Consider the following 17,218-nt stretch of genomic DNA (forward strand, 5'->3'; position numbering starts at 1 on the left):
AAAGGACAGCAGGGAATGATGGGAAACATCCTTTACAACGAAACTTTTTCCACGCAGTACCTTTACAACGCAGGAATTACAACGCAAGTCGTTACAACGACTTGCGCTGGAAGGCGCTGTAAAATAGGGAATAGTTTAATTTACTATCCAAAACCTTCCCTACTATCCACGTGGACTGGAGTTGGAATAGTAAATTAAACCATTCCACTATCCAGCGCCCCCGAACGCAAGTCGTTGTAACGACTTGCGTTGTAAAACCTGCGTTGTAAGGCATGCGTGGAAAAAGCATGCGTTGTAACGACATACATCCGGGAATTATTTATTTCTTGCTGAACAGATTCTAGGCATATGTAGGCAGCTTGGTTTGCCTTCTGGTAACATAAAAAGTATCTGTAAACACACTTTCACCAGCTGGGACTTCTGGGCACTGAACAGCAGAAGGTGTCTATTCTCACCCAGCTTGGAATTGGCCTTATTCGTATGAAATGGTATGAAGGTCAGCTGTCATTTTTACCTGCGGCGATGAAGTCAAAAACAGATTTTTGGAGTGGATTACTCCACTGAGCCCCTAGGCCCTATAACCTTTAATGATACATCTCAATACCCATTTGGTTATAGATTGTTTAGAAGTCGCCATACTGTCGGGAGGCATGGGAGACCACTCATGGCTTAGCTGTCGCGGCAATAGTCCAAGCCCGCTTGCACGGAGTCCATTTTATAGAAGGAAAATCTGGCAGAGTGTGGGGGTGACGCACTATAAGACTGTACCTCGAAGACAAACTACATTTCCCAGCAGTCCTTGAACTCTCATGTTGTTTTGGAAAGAACTACAGCTGTCTTGGATAATCAGATAGAATTTCCCTTGTGTTTTTTGGCATCCCAGTTAGTCAATCATGCTACAATGCTGCTGTAGCAAGGACCCGGCTACTTCAATTCAGCATTTTGTTTTGTAAACAACAGTTGCTTGTGTGGAAGTTTACTGGGGGACAGTTCATGAACACTGAGAATTAGTCTGAAAACCAAACTGTATTGAGAAACTGACTTTCAACTATATTCAAAATGTGTCTGAGTATTGCTTAAACCTTAGGAATTGTACAAGAATATTTGGGGTTTGATCCTGTGATGGAATGGGAAGAATTATCATTTCAAGCTCCCACTGTTTAGCATTTCAAGTTAATGGTTGCACATGCTATGATTATGAGTCAGGAAGTAAGAGTTCTTAGCAGGTGATATACGTACAGCTAAGGACAGGAAGTGTAGGACAGTATTTCCTGTTTATTGCTTTCCCTGGGACACAAGAGCAACGTGTAAACTAATCACAGTTAAGGAGCTTGAGGTAGTTATCTTACCAATAGAGAGAAGTGTTCATGAACATATATAAAGCCCTTTTCCTAGTCTACCTCACAACCCCTTCCCTGAATTACATTCTTTTCTTCATGAGACAGATGTTCATAGTTTCCCATCTTATCAGTTTTTCATGCCAGTTCTATTCCCATAATGATGGTTCCTTGCTTGTCTTGATTCAGTTGTTGACTTGTCTACATAAAGCTTGAGTTGTGTTGGGTAGCTTTGTGTAGGAACCATAAATAAACTAGTCGCTAGAATGGGTCACAGAGACTCCGGCCGGTCCAACACACCAGTCGCCTCCATCCCCTGCATGGTACACCACAGATCAGCGGGTAGGTCCTGGCCAGTTTTCATTAACTCTCACCTCTGGTGTATGAAGGAGTTTAGGCAGGTGAAGATGAGGAGTGGTAGCATGGCACAGATCGTCATGACGTTGTTAAACTTGGCCTGTAACTGGTTCTGAGCGGGTTGGGTGATGTTTAGTTCAGCTCCGCCGATGCGCTCTTCTGCCGGATCAGCCAGTCGGCTGCTGAAATACTGCAAAAATACAAAAAACATACCTAGAAGACCACTTATGGTGAACCACACCAAGATCCAGGCGTTCTCACCAGTCACAAGCAATGCCTCACTGGAGTTCTTAGTGCCTGGAGGTCTAAAACACATACAACTAGACAGAGTCGTGCAACACAACCAAATCGTCAAATACATACAAACTACATGCTTGAGCAAGCAAACGTTATACTCAAAATTGAGTAGTCGCCATGACACACATTTACTCAAAAACATCAACATTTTATCTATCTATACGGTACCTTTAGAACTAGACTGGTCACAGATACAGCCTCGGACAGACGTATGCATGTCTACTCTCTCTAGTATGCAGAGCACTCACCATGGTGGCCGTCATGAAAAAGTTCCATGGCAGCAACGTTCCAAGACCGAGGATGAAGAATATCAGCCAAACAGCTTTGTACCTGCAAGGAACCACAACGGTGAGAATGTAAATCATCTCAGACAGAACATCAGCAGCAGGGCTGAAGGACAGTAAGGCACGAGCAACAGGACATGTCCAGAACAAGTCAAGGAAAGAATGGAACAAGCAAGTGAACAACAAGACAACTCGTAGACAGTGTGGCACATGCACAGGATCAGTAGAACAAGTCAAGAACAGAAGCGACAAACAAAGGGACAACAGAGCCACTCATGGACAGTAGGGCACACCCAACGGGCTATCAATAGAACAAGTCAAGGACAGAGGTGACAAACAAAGGGACAACAGAGCCACTCATGGACAGTAGGGCACACCCAACGGGCTATCAATAGAACAAGTCAAGGACAGAAGTGACAAAGGGGCAACAGGGCCACTCATGGACAGTAGGACACACCCAACGGGCTATCAATAGAACAAGTCAAGGACAGAAGTGACAAACAAAGGGACAACAGGGCCACTCATGGACAGTAGGACACACCCAACGGGCTATCAATAGAACAAGTCAAGGACAGAAGTGACAAACAAAGGGACAACAGGGCCACTCATGGACAGTAGGACACACCCAACGGGCTATCAATAGAACAAGTCAAGGACAGAGGTGACAAACAAAGGGACAACAGGGCCACTCATGGACAGAAGGACACACCCAACGGGCTATCAACAGAACAAGTAAAGGACAGAAGTGACAAACAAAGGCACAACAGGGCCACTCATGGACAGGAGGGCACACCCAACGGGCGATCAATAGAACAAGTCAAGGACAGAAGTGACAAACAAAGGGACAACAGAGCCACTCATGGACAGGAGGGCACACCCAACGGGCTATCAACAGAACAAGTAAAGGACAGAAGTGACAAACAAAGGCACAACAGGGCCACTCATGGACAGGAGGGCACACCCAACGGGCTATCAATAGAACAAGTGAAGGACAGAAGTGACAAACAAAGGGACAACAGAGCCACTCATGGACAGTAGGACACACCCAACGGGCTATCAACAAAACAAGTCAAGGACAGAAGTGACAAACAAAGGGACAACAGAGCCACTCATGGACAGTAGGACACACCCAACGGGCTATCAATAGAACAAGTCAAGGACAGAAGTGACAAACAAAGGGACAACAGGGCCACTCATGGACAGAAGGACACACCCAACGGGCTATCAACAGAACAAGTCAAGGACAGAAGTGACAAAGGGACGACAGAGCCACTTATGGACAGTAGGACACACCCAACGGGCTATCAACAGAACAAGTCAAGGACGGGAGTGACAAAGGGACAACAGGGCCACTTATGGACAGTAGAACACACCCAACGGGCGATCAATAGAACAAGTCAAGGACAGAAGTGACAAACAAAGGGACAACAGAGCCACTCATGGACAGTAGGACACACCCAACGGGCCATCAACAGACCAAGTCAAGGACAGAAGTGACAAACAAAGGGACAACAGAGCCACTCATGGACAGTAGGGCACACCCAACGGGCTACCAATAGAACAAGTCAAGGACAGAAGTGACAAACAAAGGGACAACAGGGCCACTCATGGACAGTAGGGCCCACCCAACGGGCTATCAACAGACCAAGTCAAGGACAGAAGTGAGAAGCAAAGGGACAACAGAGCCACTCATGGACAGTAGGACACACCCAACGGGCCATCAACAGACCAAGTCAAGGACAGAAGTGACAAGCAAAGGGACAACAGAGCCACTCATGGACAGTAGGGCACACCCAACGGGCTATCAACAGAACAACACAAGGACAGAAGTGACAAACAAAGGGACAACAGAGCCACTCATGGACAGTGGGACACACCCAACGGGCTACCAATAGAACAAGTCAAGGACAGAAGTGACAAAGGGACAACAGAGCCACTCATGGACAGGAGGACACACCCAACGGGCTATCAAAAGAACAAGTCATGGACAGAAGTGACAAACAAAGGGACAACAGGGCCACTCATGGACAGTAGGACACACCCAACGGGCTATCAAAAGAACAAGTCAAGGACAGAAGTGACAAAGGGACAACAGAGCCACTCATGGACAGTAGGGCACACCCAACGGGCCATCAACAGACCAAGTCAAGGACAGAAGGGACAAAGGGACAACAGAGCCACTCATGGACAGTAGGACACACCCAACGGGCCATCAACAGACCAAGTCAAGGACAGAAGTGACAAGCAAAGGGACAACAGAGCCACTCATGGAGAGTAGGACACACCCAACGGGCCATCAACAGACCAAGTCAAGGACAGAAGTGACAAGCAAAGGGACAACAGGGCCACTCGTGGACAGTAGGACACACCCAACGGGCCATCAACAGACCAAGTCAAGGACAGAAGTGACAAACAAAGGGACAACAGAGCCACTCATGGACAGTAGGGCACACCCAACGGGCCATCAACAGACCAAGTCAAGGACAGAAGTGACAAGCAAAGGGACAACAGAGCCACTCGTGGACAGTAGGGCACACCCAACGGGCTATCAACAGAACAAGTCAAGGACAGAAGTGATAAAGAAAGGGACAACAGAGCCACTCATGGACAGTAGGACACACCCAACGGGCTATCAATAGAACAAGTCAAGGACAGAAGTGACAAAGGGACTGCAGGGCCACTCATGGACAGTAGGACACACCCAACGGGCCATCAACAGACCAAGTCAAGGACAGAGGTGACAAACAAAGGGACAACAGAGCCACTCATGGACAGTAGGACACACCCAACGGGCTATCAATAGAACAAGTCAAGGACAGAAGTGACAAAGGGACAACAGGGCCACTCATGGACAGTAGGACACACCCAACGGGCTATCAATAGAACAAGTCAAGGACAGAAGTGACAAACAAAGGACAACAGAGCCACTCATGGACAGTAGGGCACACCCAACGGGCTATCAATAGAACAAGTCAAGGACAGAAGTGACAAACAAAGGACAACAGAGCCACTCATGGACAGTAGGGCACACCCAACGGGCTATCAATAGAACAAGTCAAGGACAGAAGTGACAAACAAAGGACAACAGGGCCACTCATGGACAGTAGGGCACACCCAACGGGCTATCAAAAGAACAAGTCAAGGACAGAAGTGACAAAGGGACAACAGGGCCACTCATGGACAGTAGGACACACCCAACGGGCTATCAATAGAACAAGTCAAGGACAGAAGTGACAAACAAAGGACAACAGAGCCACTCATGGACAGTAGGGCACACCCAACGGGCTATCAATAGAACAAGTCAAGGACAGAAGTGACAAGCAAAGGGACAACAGGGCCACTCATGGACAGTAGGGCACACCCAACGGGCTATCAAAAGAACAAGTCAAGGACAGAAGTGACAAAGGGACAACAGAGCCACTCATGGACAGGAGGACACACCCAACGGGCTATCAAAAGAACAAGTCATGGACAGAAGTGACAAACAAAGGGACAACAGGGCCACTCATGGACAGTAGGACACACCCAACGGGCTATCAAAAGAACAAGTCAAGGACGGAAGTGACAAAGGGACAACAGAGCCACTCATGGACAGTAGGACACACCCAACGGGCTATCAAAAGAACAAGTCAAGGACAGAAGTGACAAAGGGACAACAGAGCCACTCATGGACAGTAGGGCACACCCAACAGGCTATCAACAGAACAAGTCAAGGACAGAAATGTTAAGCAAAGGGACAACAGAGCCACTCATGGACAGTAGGGCACACCCAACGGGCCATCAACAGACCAAGTCAAGGACAGAAGTGACAAGCAAAGGGACAACAGAGCCACTCATGGACAGTAGGACACACCCAACGGGCCATCAACAGACCAAGTCAAGGACAGAAGTGACAAGCAAAGGGACAACAGAGCCACTCATGGAGAGTAGGACACACCCAACGGGCCATCAACAGACCAAGTCAAGGACAGAAGTGACAAGCAAAGGGACAACAGAGCCACTCATGGACAGTAGGGCACACCCAACGGGCCATCAACAGACCAAGTCAAGGACAGAAGTGACAAGCAAAGGGACAACAGAGCCACTCATGGACAGTAGGGCACACCCAACGGGCTATCAACAGAACAAGTCAAGGACAGAAATGTTAAGCAAAGGGACAACAGAGCCACTCATGGACAGTGGGACACACCCAACGGGCTACCAATAGAACAAGTCAAGGACAGAAGTGACAAAGGGACAACAGAGCCACTCATGGACAGTAGGACACACCCAACGGGCCATCAACAGACCAAGTCAAGGACAGAAGTGACAAGCAAAGGGACAACAGAGCCACTCATGGACAGTAGGACACACCCAACGGGCCATCAACAGACCAAGTCAAGGACAGAAGTGATAAAGAAAGGGACAACAGAGCCACTCATGGACAGTAGGACACACCCAACGGGCTATCAATAGAACAAGTCAAGGACAGAAGTGACAAAGGGACAACAGGGCCACTCATGGACAGTAGGACACACCCAACGGGCCATCAACAGACCAAGTCAAGGACAGAGGTGACAAACAAAGGGACAACAGAGCCACTCATGGACAGTAGGACACACCCAAAGGGCTATCAATAGAACAAGTCAAGGACAGAAGTGACAAAGGGACAACAGGGCCACTCATGGACAGTAGGACACACCCAACGGGCTATCAATAGAACAAGTCAAGGACAGAAGTGACAAACAAAGGACAACAGGGCCACTCATGGACAGTAGGACACACCCAACGGGCTATCAATAGAACAAGTCAAGGACAGAAGTGACAAAGGGACAACAGGGCCACTCATGGACAGTAGGACACACCCAACGGGCTATCAATAGAACAAGTCAAGGACAGAAGTGACAAACAAAGGACAACAGAGCCACTCATGGACAGTAGGGCACACCCAACGGGCTATCAATAGAACAAGTCAAGGACAGAAGTGACAAACAAAGGACAACAGGGCCACTCATGGACAGTAGGACACACCCAACGAGCTATCAACAGAACAAGTCAAGGACAGAAATGTTAAGAAAAGGGACAACAGAGCCACTCATGGACAGTAGGGCACACCCAATGGGCTTCAACAGAACAAGTCAAGGACAGAAATGTTAAGCAAAGGAACAACAGAGCCACTCATGGACAGTAGGGCACACCCAACGGGCTTCAACAGAACAAGTCAAGGACAGAAATGTTAAGCAAAGGGACAACAGAGCCACTCATGGACAGTACGGGCTATCAACAGAACAAGTCAAGGACAGAAGTGACAAAGAAAGGGACAACAGAGCCACTCATGGACAGTAGGACACACCCAACGGGCCATCAACAGACCAAGTCAAGGACAGAAGTGACAAGCAAAGGGACAACAGAGCCACTCATGGACAGTAGGACACACCCAACGGGCTATCAACAGAACAAGTCAAGGACAGAAGTGACAAACAAAGGGACAACAGGGCCACTCATGGACAGTAGGGCACACCCAACGGGCTATCAACAGAACAAGTCAAGGACAGAAATGTTAAGCAAAGGGACAACAGAGCCACTCATGGACAGTGGGACACACCCAACGGGCTACCAATAGAACAAGTCAAGGACAGAAGTGACAAAGGGACAACAGAGCCACTCATGGACAGTAGGACACACCCAACGGGCCATCAACAGACCAAGTCAAGGACAGAAATGTTAAGCAAAGGGACAACAGAGCCACTCATGGACAGTAGGACACACCCAACGGGCTACCAATAGAACAAGTCAAGGACAGAAGTGACAAAGGGACAACAGAGCCACTCATGGACAGTAGGACACACCCAACGGGCCATCAACAGACCAAGTCAAGGACAGAAGTGACAAGCAAAGGGACAACAGAGCCACTCATGGACAGTAGGACACACCCAACGGGCCATCAACAGACCAAGTCAAGGACAGAAGTGACAAACAAAGGGACAACAGAGCCACTCATGGACAGTAGGACACACCCAACGGGCCATCAACAGACCAAGTCAAGGACAGAAGTGACAAACAAAGGGACAACAGAGCCACTCATGGACAGTAGGGCACACCCAACGGGCCATCAACAGACCAAGTCAAGGACAGAAGTGACAAGCAAAGGGACAACAGAGCCACTCATGGACAGTAGGGCACACCCAACGGGCTATCAACAGAACAAGTCAAGGACAGAAGTGATAAAGAAAGGGACAACAGAGCCACTCATGGACAGTAGGACACACCCAACGGGCTATCAACAGACCAAGTCAAGGACAGAAGTGAGAAGCAAAGGGACAACAGAGCCACTCATGGACAGTAGGGCACACCCAACGGGCTATCAACAGAACAAGGCAAGGACAGAAGTGACACACAAAGGGACAACAGAGCCACTCATGGACAGTAGGGCACACCCAACGGGCCATCAACAGACCAAGTCAAGGACAGAAGTGACAAACAAAGGGACAACAGAGCCACTCATGGACAGTAGGGCACACCCAACGGGCTATCAACAGAACAAGTCAAGGACAGAAGGGACAAAGGGACAACAGGGCCACTCATGGACAGTAGGACACACCCAACGGGCTATCAACAGACCAAGTCAAGGACAGAAGTGACAAGCAAAGGGACAACAGAGCCACTCATGGACAGTAGGGCACACCCAACGGGCCATCAACAGACCAAGTCAAGGACAGAAGTGACAAACAAAGGGATGACTGGGCCACTCATGGACAGTAGGACACACCCAACGGGCCATCAACAGACCAAGTCAAGGACAGAAGTGACAAGCAAAGGGACAACAGAGCCACTCATGGACAGTAGGACACACCCAACGGGCCATCAACAGAACAAGTCAAGGACAGAAGTGACAAACAAAGGGACAACAGAGCCACTCATGGACAGTAGGGCACACCCAACGGGCTATCAACAGAACAAGTCAAGGACAGAAGTGACAAGCAAAGGGACAACAGAGCCACTTATGGACAGTAGGACACACCCAACGGGCTATCAACAGAACAAGTCAAGGACAGAAGTGACAAGCAAAGGGACAACAGAGCCACTCATGGACAGTAGGGCACACCCAACGGGCTATCAACAGAACAAGTCAAGGACAGAAGTGACAAACAAAGGGACAACAGAGCCACTCATGGACAGTAGGACACACCCAACGGGCCATCGACAGTCAAGGACAGAAGTGACAAGCAAAGGGACAACAGAGCCACTCATGGACAGTAGGACACACCCAACGGGCTACCAATAGAACAAGTCAAGGACAGAAGTGACAAAGGGACAACAGAGCCACTCATGGACAGTAGGACACACCCAACGGGCCATCAACAGACCAAGTCAAGGACAGAAGTGACAAGCAAAGGGACAACAGAGCCACTCATGGACAGTAGGACACACCCAACGGGCCATCAACAGACCAAGTCAAGGACAGAAGTGACAAACAAAGGCACAACAGAGCCACTCATGGACAGTAGGGCACACCCAACGGGCTATCAACAGACCAAGTCAAGGACAGAAATGTTAAGCAAAGGGACAACAGAGCCACTCATGGACAGTAGGACACACCCAACGGGCTATCAACAGAACAAGTCAAGGACAGAAGTGACACACAAAGGGACAACAGAGCCACTCATGGACAGTAGGACACACCCAACGGGCCATCAACAGACCAAGTCAAGGACAGAAGTGAGAAGCAAAGGGACAACAGAGCCACTCATGGACAGTAGGACACACCCAACGGGCCATCAACAGACCAAGTCAAGGACAGAAGTGAGAAGCAAAGGGACAACAGAGCCACTCATGGACAGTAGGGCCCACCCAACGGGCTATCAACAGACCAAGTCAAGGACAGAAGTGACAAGCAAAGGGACAACAGAGCCACTCATGGACAGTAGGACACACCCAACGGGCTATCAACAGAACAAGTCAAGGACAGAAGTGACACACAAAGGGACAACAGAGCCACTCATGGACAGTAGGACACACCCAACGGGCCATCAACAGACCAAGTCAAGGACAGAAGTGAGACGCAAAGGGACAACAGAGCCACTCATGGACAGTAGGACACACCCAACGGGCCATCAACAGACCAAGTCAAGGACAGAAGTGAGAAGCAAAGGGACAACAGAGCCACTCATGGACAGTAGGGCACACCCAACGGGCTATCAACAGACCAAGTCAAGGACAGAAGTTAGAAGCAAAGGGACAACAGAGCCACTCATGGACAGTAGGGCACACCCAACGGGCTATCAACAGACCAAGTCAAGGACAGAAGTGAGAAGCAAAGGGACAACAGGGCCACTCATGGACAGTAGGGCACACCCAACGGGCTATCAACAGAACAAGTCAAGGACAGAAGTGACAAAGGGACAACAGGGCCACTTGTGGACAGTAGGACACACCAAACGGGCTATCAACAGACCAAGTCAAGGACAGAAGTGACAAGCAAAGGGACAACAGAGCCACTCATGGACAGTAGGACACACGCAACGGGCCATCAACAGACCAAGTCAAGGACAGAAGTGACAAGCAAAGGGACAACAGAGCCACTCATGGACAGTAGGACACACCCAACGGGCCATCAACAGACCAAGTCAAGGACAGAAGTGACAAGCAAAGGGACAACAGAGCCACTCATGGACAGTAGGGCACACCCAACGGGCCATCAACAGACCAAGTCAAGGACAGAAGTGACAAACAAAGGGACAACAGAGCCACTCATGGACAGTAGGGCACACCCAACGGGCTATCAACAGAACAAGTCAAGGACAGAAGTGACAAAGGGACAACAGGGCCACTTGTGGACAGTAGGGCACACCCAACGGGCTATCAATAGAACAAGTCAAGGACAGAAGTGACAAACAAAGGGACAACAGAGCCACTTATGGACAGTAGGACACACCCAACGGGGTACCAATAGAACAAGTCAAGGACAGAAGTGACAAGCAAAGGGACAACAGAGCCACTCATGGACAGTAGGACACACCCAACGGGCTATCAATAGAACAAGTCAAGGACAGAAGTGACAAAAGAAAGGGACGACAGGGCCACTCATGGACAGTAGGACACACCCAACGGGCTATCAATAGAACAAGTCAAGGACAGAAGGGACAAACAAAGGAACAACAGGGCCACTCATGGACAGTAGGACACACCCAACGGGCTATCAATAGAACAAGTCAAGGACAGAAGTGACAAACAAAGGGACAACAGGGTCACTCATGGACAGTAGGACACACCCAACGGGCCATCAACAGACCAAGTCAAGGACAGAAGTGACAAAGGGACAACAGGGCCACTCATGGACAGTAGGGCACACCCAACGGGCTATCAATAGAACAAGTAAAGGACAGAAGTGACAAGCAAAGGGACAACAGAGCCACTCATGGACAGTAGGACACACCCAACGGGCTACCAATAGAATAAGTCAAGGACAGAAGTGACAAAGGGACAACAGAGCCACTCATGGACAGGAGGACATACCCAACGGGCTATCAATAGAACAAGTAAAGGACAGAAGTGACAAGCAAAGGGACAACAGAGCCACTCATGGACAGTAGGACACACCCAATGGGCCATCAACAGACCAAGTCAAGGACAGAAGTGACAAACAAAGGCACAACAGGGCCACTCATGGACAGGAGGGCACACCCAACGGGCGATCAATAGAACAAGTCAAGGACAGAAGTGACAAGCAAAGGGACAACAGAGCCACTCATGAACAGTAGGACACACCCAACGGGGTATCAATAGAACAAGCCAAGGACAGAAGGGACAAACAAAGGGACAACAGGGCCACTCATGGACAGTAGGGCACACCCAACGGGCTACCAATAGAACAAGTCAAGGACAGAAGTGTCAAGCAAAAGTTCAACAACCCTCTATAATTCCATGAAGAACAGATCATTGGGAGAGATAGGGGAAGGGTGATACTTTCAAGAGCAGAAATACACCATAATTCTGAATTCAGCCTAATGAAGCATCCAGCACAGCAACCACACAGCCTTCCATGAACAAATAATAGTACTGCCCCAGACCAACTTCAAAGGAATAGAAAGAGAAACGCCCACAGTCTCCTACAGGGAACCAAAAGAAACACATGTGGTCTTTATGGCCATAAGGTTTTACATACAACCGGGTAAAAGCCTAACAGCAGCACGGTTAAAACCTTTGATGGGGAACAGGGTAAGAGCAGAGCAGAGATAAAGAACATACACAAGCTCAGCAAGACGTCAACCTTAAGTGGATCACCAAGGACACATCCTTCAAAGGAGAACCAAAGCCTTCAGGAAACATAAACATTCAGAAACAGAGTAACACACAATACTAGCAAAGCCACTGCTTCCATGGAAAACAAAACCAACAATGACACAGGCTTCAAAAGGGAATGAGGATATTTATGCTAGACCCTCACAACTACATACTTTCACGTCAAGCTAAAAAAAATACCCAAGTACAACAAAACCACAGGCTACTAAAAAGATGTAGAGAATCGACCAGGGACACTAAGACCACCGGCTCCAAAGGAGAATTAAAAGGAAAACCCAAGTACTGTAAGGCCATGGGCCCACAGGGAGAACTGATAGGAACATCCAAGAATACAAAGGTGTCATGCCTCTAAGAAGAACTAGGTGGAACACCCAAGTACAGCAAGAGCTCAGGCTCCCAAGAAGAACTGGGAGGAAAACCCAGGTACAGCAAGACCACAGGCTGAAAGGGAGAACTAACAGGAACACCCAAGTACAGCAAGACCACAGGCTGCAAAGGAGAACTAACCTGAACACCCAAGTACAGCAAGACCACAGGCTGAAAGGGAGAACTAACAGGAACACCCAAGTACAGCAAGACCACAGGCTGCAAAGGAGAACAAAGAGAAACACCCAAGTACAGCAAGACCACAGGCTGAAAAGGAGAACTAACAGGAACACCCAAGAACAGCAAATCCATGTGCACCAAAGGAGAACTAAGATGAACACCCAAGAACAGCAAGACCACAGGCTCGAAAGGAGCACTAACAGGAACACCCAAGAACAGCAAGACCACAGGCTCGAAAGGAGAACTAACAGGAACACCCAAGAACAGCAAGACCACAGGCTTGAAAGGAGCACTAACAGGAACACCCAAGTACAGCAAGACCAAAGGATAGAAAGGAGAACTAACAGGAACACCCAAGTACAGCAAGACCACAGGCTTGAAAGGAGAACTAACCGGAACACCCAAGTACAGGAAATCCATGTGCTCCAAAGGAGAACTAATCAGAACACCCAAGAACAGCAAGACCACAGGCTCAAAAGGAGCACTAACAGGAACACCCAAGTACAGCAAGACCACAGGCTCAAAAGGAGCACTAACAGGAACACCCAAGAACAGCAAGACCACAGGCTCAAAAGGAGCACTAACAGGAACACCCAAGAACAGCAAGACCACAGGCTCAAAAGGAGCACTAACAGGAACACCCAAGAACAGCAAGACCAAAGGATAGAAAGGAGAACTAATAGGAACACCCAAGAACAGCAAGACCACAGGCTCGAAATGAGAACTAACAGGAACACCGAAGTACAGCAAGACCACAGGCTCGAAATGAGAACTAACAGGAACACCCAAGTACAGCAAGACCACAGGCTCCAAAGGAGCACTAACAGGAACACCCAAGAACAGCAAGACCACAGGCTCGAAAGGAGAACTAACAGGAACACCCAAGAACAGCAAGACCACAGGCTCCAAAGGAGAACTAACAGGAACACCCAAGAACAGCAAGACCACAGGCTCCAAAGGAGAACTAACAGGAACACCCAAGAACAGCAAGACCACAGGCTCCAAAGGAGAACTAAGAGAAACACCCAAGTACAGAGGAGATGGCAGTGCAACACAAAGAACTGGAATTGCAAAAGCCCAAAATAGCAGGCTGTTTGAACATCAACTGCAAGAGACCAGCTTACCTGTCTGGTGGTGTGGCCGCCATTGTCATGGTTAGCGCTCTGATATGAAGACGAGAATGTTCCTTATGAACGTACGCTCTGAGAGTTCTCGGTTAGGCCCTGTGAAAGAAGAGCAAACAGATGAATATGAACAACTGGTATGTCACTTTCCAAGTCAGCAGACAATCTCTACTTCCCCGCGGCACAGATTATAAGTCATGTTCACTCAGCAGCACCTTATTATGCGTGCATCAAAGGAGCAAGGGGAAATAGAAGTATGGCAACAACATCAACTCTGAAATTATACTACAGAGCTGTGTAGCTTTGAGAAAAATAAGGACTATTAAAAATCAGACACATTTCAACTGAAATAGTTTATAGCCTTGCGGTGTAAATCAGAGGAGGTCTGGACAGTTGGGAAAATTTGCCAAAGTCTAAACTGATCAGTCATGAAATAAAATATATCCGTGGGAGCATCAGAAGCAACAGAGGTTTCTTTGCACAGAGCAGGTGTTGAAACCTTATCATTACAATACAGTGGGAGCGGGCGCTGTATTATGTGTGGGTATGAGGTACTTCTAAAGTGCGATGGGGATATTTGATCAGCCTTCCTGCTGTTGGATAATAGTGTAGAGGTTAAGAGCAATGAAACACCCAATGCATGACTCGCCCTTCTGAGGTCTGGTCCTGCAGCAGCTGCACCACTGGCCTCAAGCTCCAGAGCTTCCCTAAGGGGACATGGAGACATGGACACAAGCTTTGATTTATACTTTGGGGGATGCCTGACTTTGGCACACGTGTGACCTTATTGCACACACATTATTAACTAATGTACTTGTAATCAAGCGGATGCATATCGGCCATGTTTGTGACAGAGTAACCCATCCGCCAAACTCTAAATCAGGCCCGTATATAACAGGCCATGTCCCAGACCCTGAATTTCTCTCTTAATGAAGAAAAGCCAGGGCTGGCGCCCGGTATGGGCAGTGTGGCCCCACACTGAGCCCATCAACATGAGGCTTGCACCTCTTTCTTGTGGGCCTGGGGTGGATTTTGCAGAGCTGTTCTGCAATGGTGGCTCTGCCCTGTGTCCACAGAGAAGCACTGCAGAACGCCCATTAAGGCAAATGTCATTTCCCCACCTGTTTTTACTGTCTCATAGGACAAACACCTTGCACTCCTTCAACCCATTATGAGCTGGGGAAGAGGTGCTTGTCTGGTGCTGGAAGGGAGGGGCGTTGTAGATAATTGGGTTGAACCCATATAGTCAGTGGGACCTGGGTAATTAATTGAAGTATATATAGAGGGGTCCCAGACCAAACAAACAATTACTTATTAATGCTCACACATTTTTTGTAGACTTGATCCAAAAAACAAATGAGGGTGCAAGGTGCTTTTATTTTCACTGCACCATAAGACATTCAATGATTGAAAAATCAATAGTAAAGTACACAAAATTCAATGCGCCCACAGGAGGAAGGGAAGGAGTGCAAGGAAGGGAATACATTTCAAATAGTTACACGTCACTAATCAAAATTCTTTATGCATAAATCCACAAGTCAAATCATAAATATTATTGATTCACATATGAGAGGTCAAGAAAAAGCATATGTCAAAAAATACATTTTTCGTAAAAGAAGCTCCTAGGATGCTGAATATATCAAGCTAGGGTTAGGAGTTCTTGGTTGTAGATGATTGTCTACGTTTCGACCCAGAAAATGTAGGACAGTAGATCCTTACTACGCGGGTCTTCGTCAGGACGTGAAGGGAGGTGGAGGGTAGGGTGGGGCTGATTCCTAAGCACAAAATAGAGATAAAAACTCATTACTTTAACCGGTCTCAAAGGAGTCCCGACATATTTGAAAAAAACCGGGGAGCCCCGTTTTATTCAAGGTATAGAATTAGGTTGAAATAAGTTGAGGTTAAAATTAAAAAGGAGGGAAATTATACTGAGGATGAAGCCACATATTAGACGTTGTAGTAATTACCTGACGGAGCAGGCAGAAAAACGGCCAGATAAACGTGGTCCGTAACCAGGCGATGCCTTGTTCTGCGCTGTGTGCTGTCCGAATCTAAGGACCGTGATAGAAAATATGTTGGCACCAATCCATAACTGATATGCCAAAGGTATTTGCTAAACCGGGTGCATTGGAAATGCCATTAAAAAGCCTACCTTATTGTCAGGACAGTACGGTGTGAGTAAGTCAACTAATTATTGTTCCTACGTCAAAAAGGGGTTCTGTTCAAAAATCCTTAAAGTGAAAAAGGGGATCACTCGTGCCACATCTGTGACTGATTCTAAAAGAAAAAGGCGCCTTTTTCTTTTAGAATCAGTCACCGGGGAATTGAGCCGAAATCTGATACGTTTTTTCCCCTTGATGTTTTTCAGATGTGGCACGAGTGATCCCCTTTTTCACTTTAAGGATTTTTGAACAGAACCCCGTTTTGACGGAGGAACAATAATTAGTTGACTTACTCACACCGTACTGTCCTGACAATAAGGTAGGCTTTTTAATGGCATTTCCAATGCACCCGGTTTAGCAAATACCTTTGGCATATCACTTAAGGATTGGTGCCAACATATTTTCTATCACGGTCCTTAGATTCGGACAGCACACAGCGCAGAACAAGGCATCGCCTGGTTACGGACCACGTTTATCTGGCCGTTTTTCTGCCTGCTCCGTCAGGTAATTACTACAACGTCTAATATGTGGCTTCATCCTCAGTATAATTTCCCTCCTTTTTAATTTTAACCTCAACTTATTTCAACCTAATTCTATACCTTGAATAAAACGGGGCTCCCCGGTTTTTTTCAAATATGTCGGGACTCCTTTGAGACCGGTTAAAGTAATGAGTTTTTATCTCTATTTTGTGCTTAGGAATCAGCCCCACCCTACCCTCCACCTCCCTTCACGTCCTGACGAAGACCCGCGTAGTAAGGATCTACTGTCCTACATTTTCTGGGTCGAAACGTAGACAATCATCTACAACCAAGAACTCCTAACCCTAGCTT

General features: G+C 47.8%; 1 protein-coding gene across 6 annotated transcripts in view; it reads right to left on the minus strand.

Moving 5' to 3' along the window:
* The window catches only part of SLC29A1 (solute carrier family 29 member 1 (Augustine blood group)), a 471,283-nt gene that overhangs the window by 140,213 nt on the left and 313,852 nt on the right, over window positions 1-17,218 (minus strand). For all 6 annotated transcript variants that reach the window (XM_078647310.1, XM_078647311.1, XM_078647306.1 and 3 more), the window contains 3 exons: window positions 14,227-14,325; window positions 2,240-2,321; window positions 1,712-1,884 (listed from right to left, as the gene is read on the minus strand). In XM_078647310.1, coding sequence (XP_078503436.1) covers window positions 1,712-1,884; window positions 2,240-2,321; window positions 14,227-14,255 — 284 coding nt within the window. In that variant the 5' untranslated portion in view covers window positions 14,256-14,325. The remainder of the gene's footprint in view (window positions 1-1,711; window positions 1,885-2,239; window positions 2,322-14,226; window positions 14,326-17,218) is intronic.

The sequence above is a fragment of the Lissotriton helveticus genome, chromosome 6 (assembly GCF_964261635.1).
Source record: "Lissotriton helveticus chromosome 6, aLisHel1.1, whole genome shotgun sequence".
NCBI classification, from domain to species: domain Eukaryota; kingdom Metazoa; phylum Chordata; class Amphibia; order Caudata; family Salamandridae; genus Lissotriton; species Lissotriton helveticus.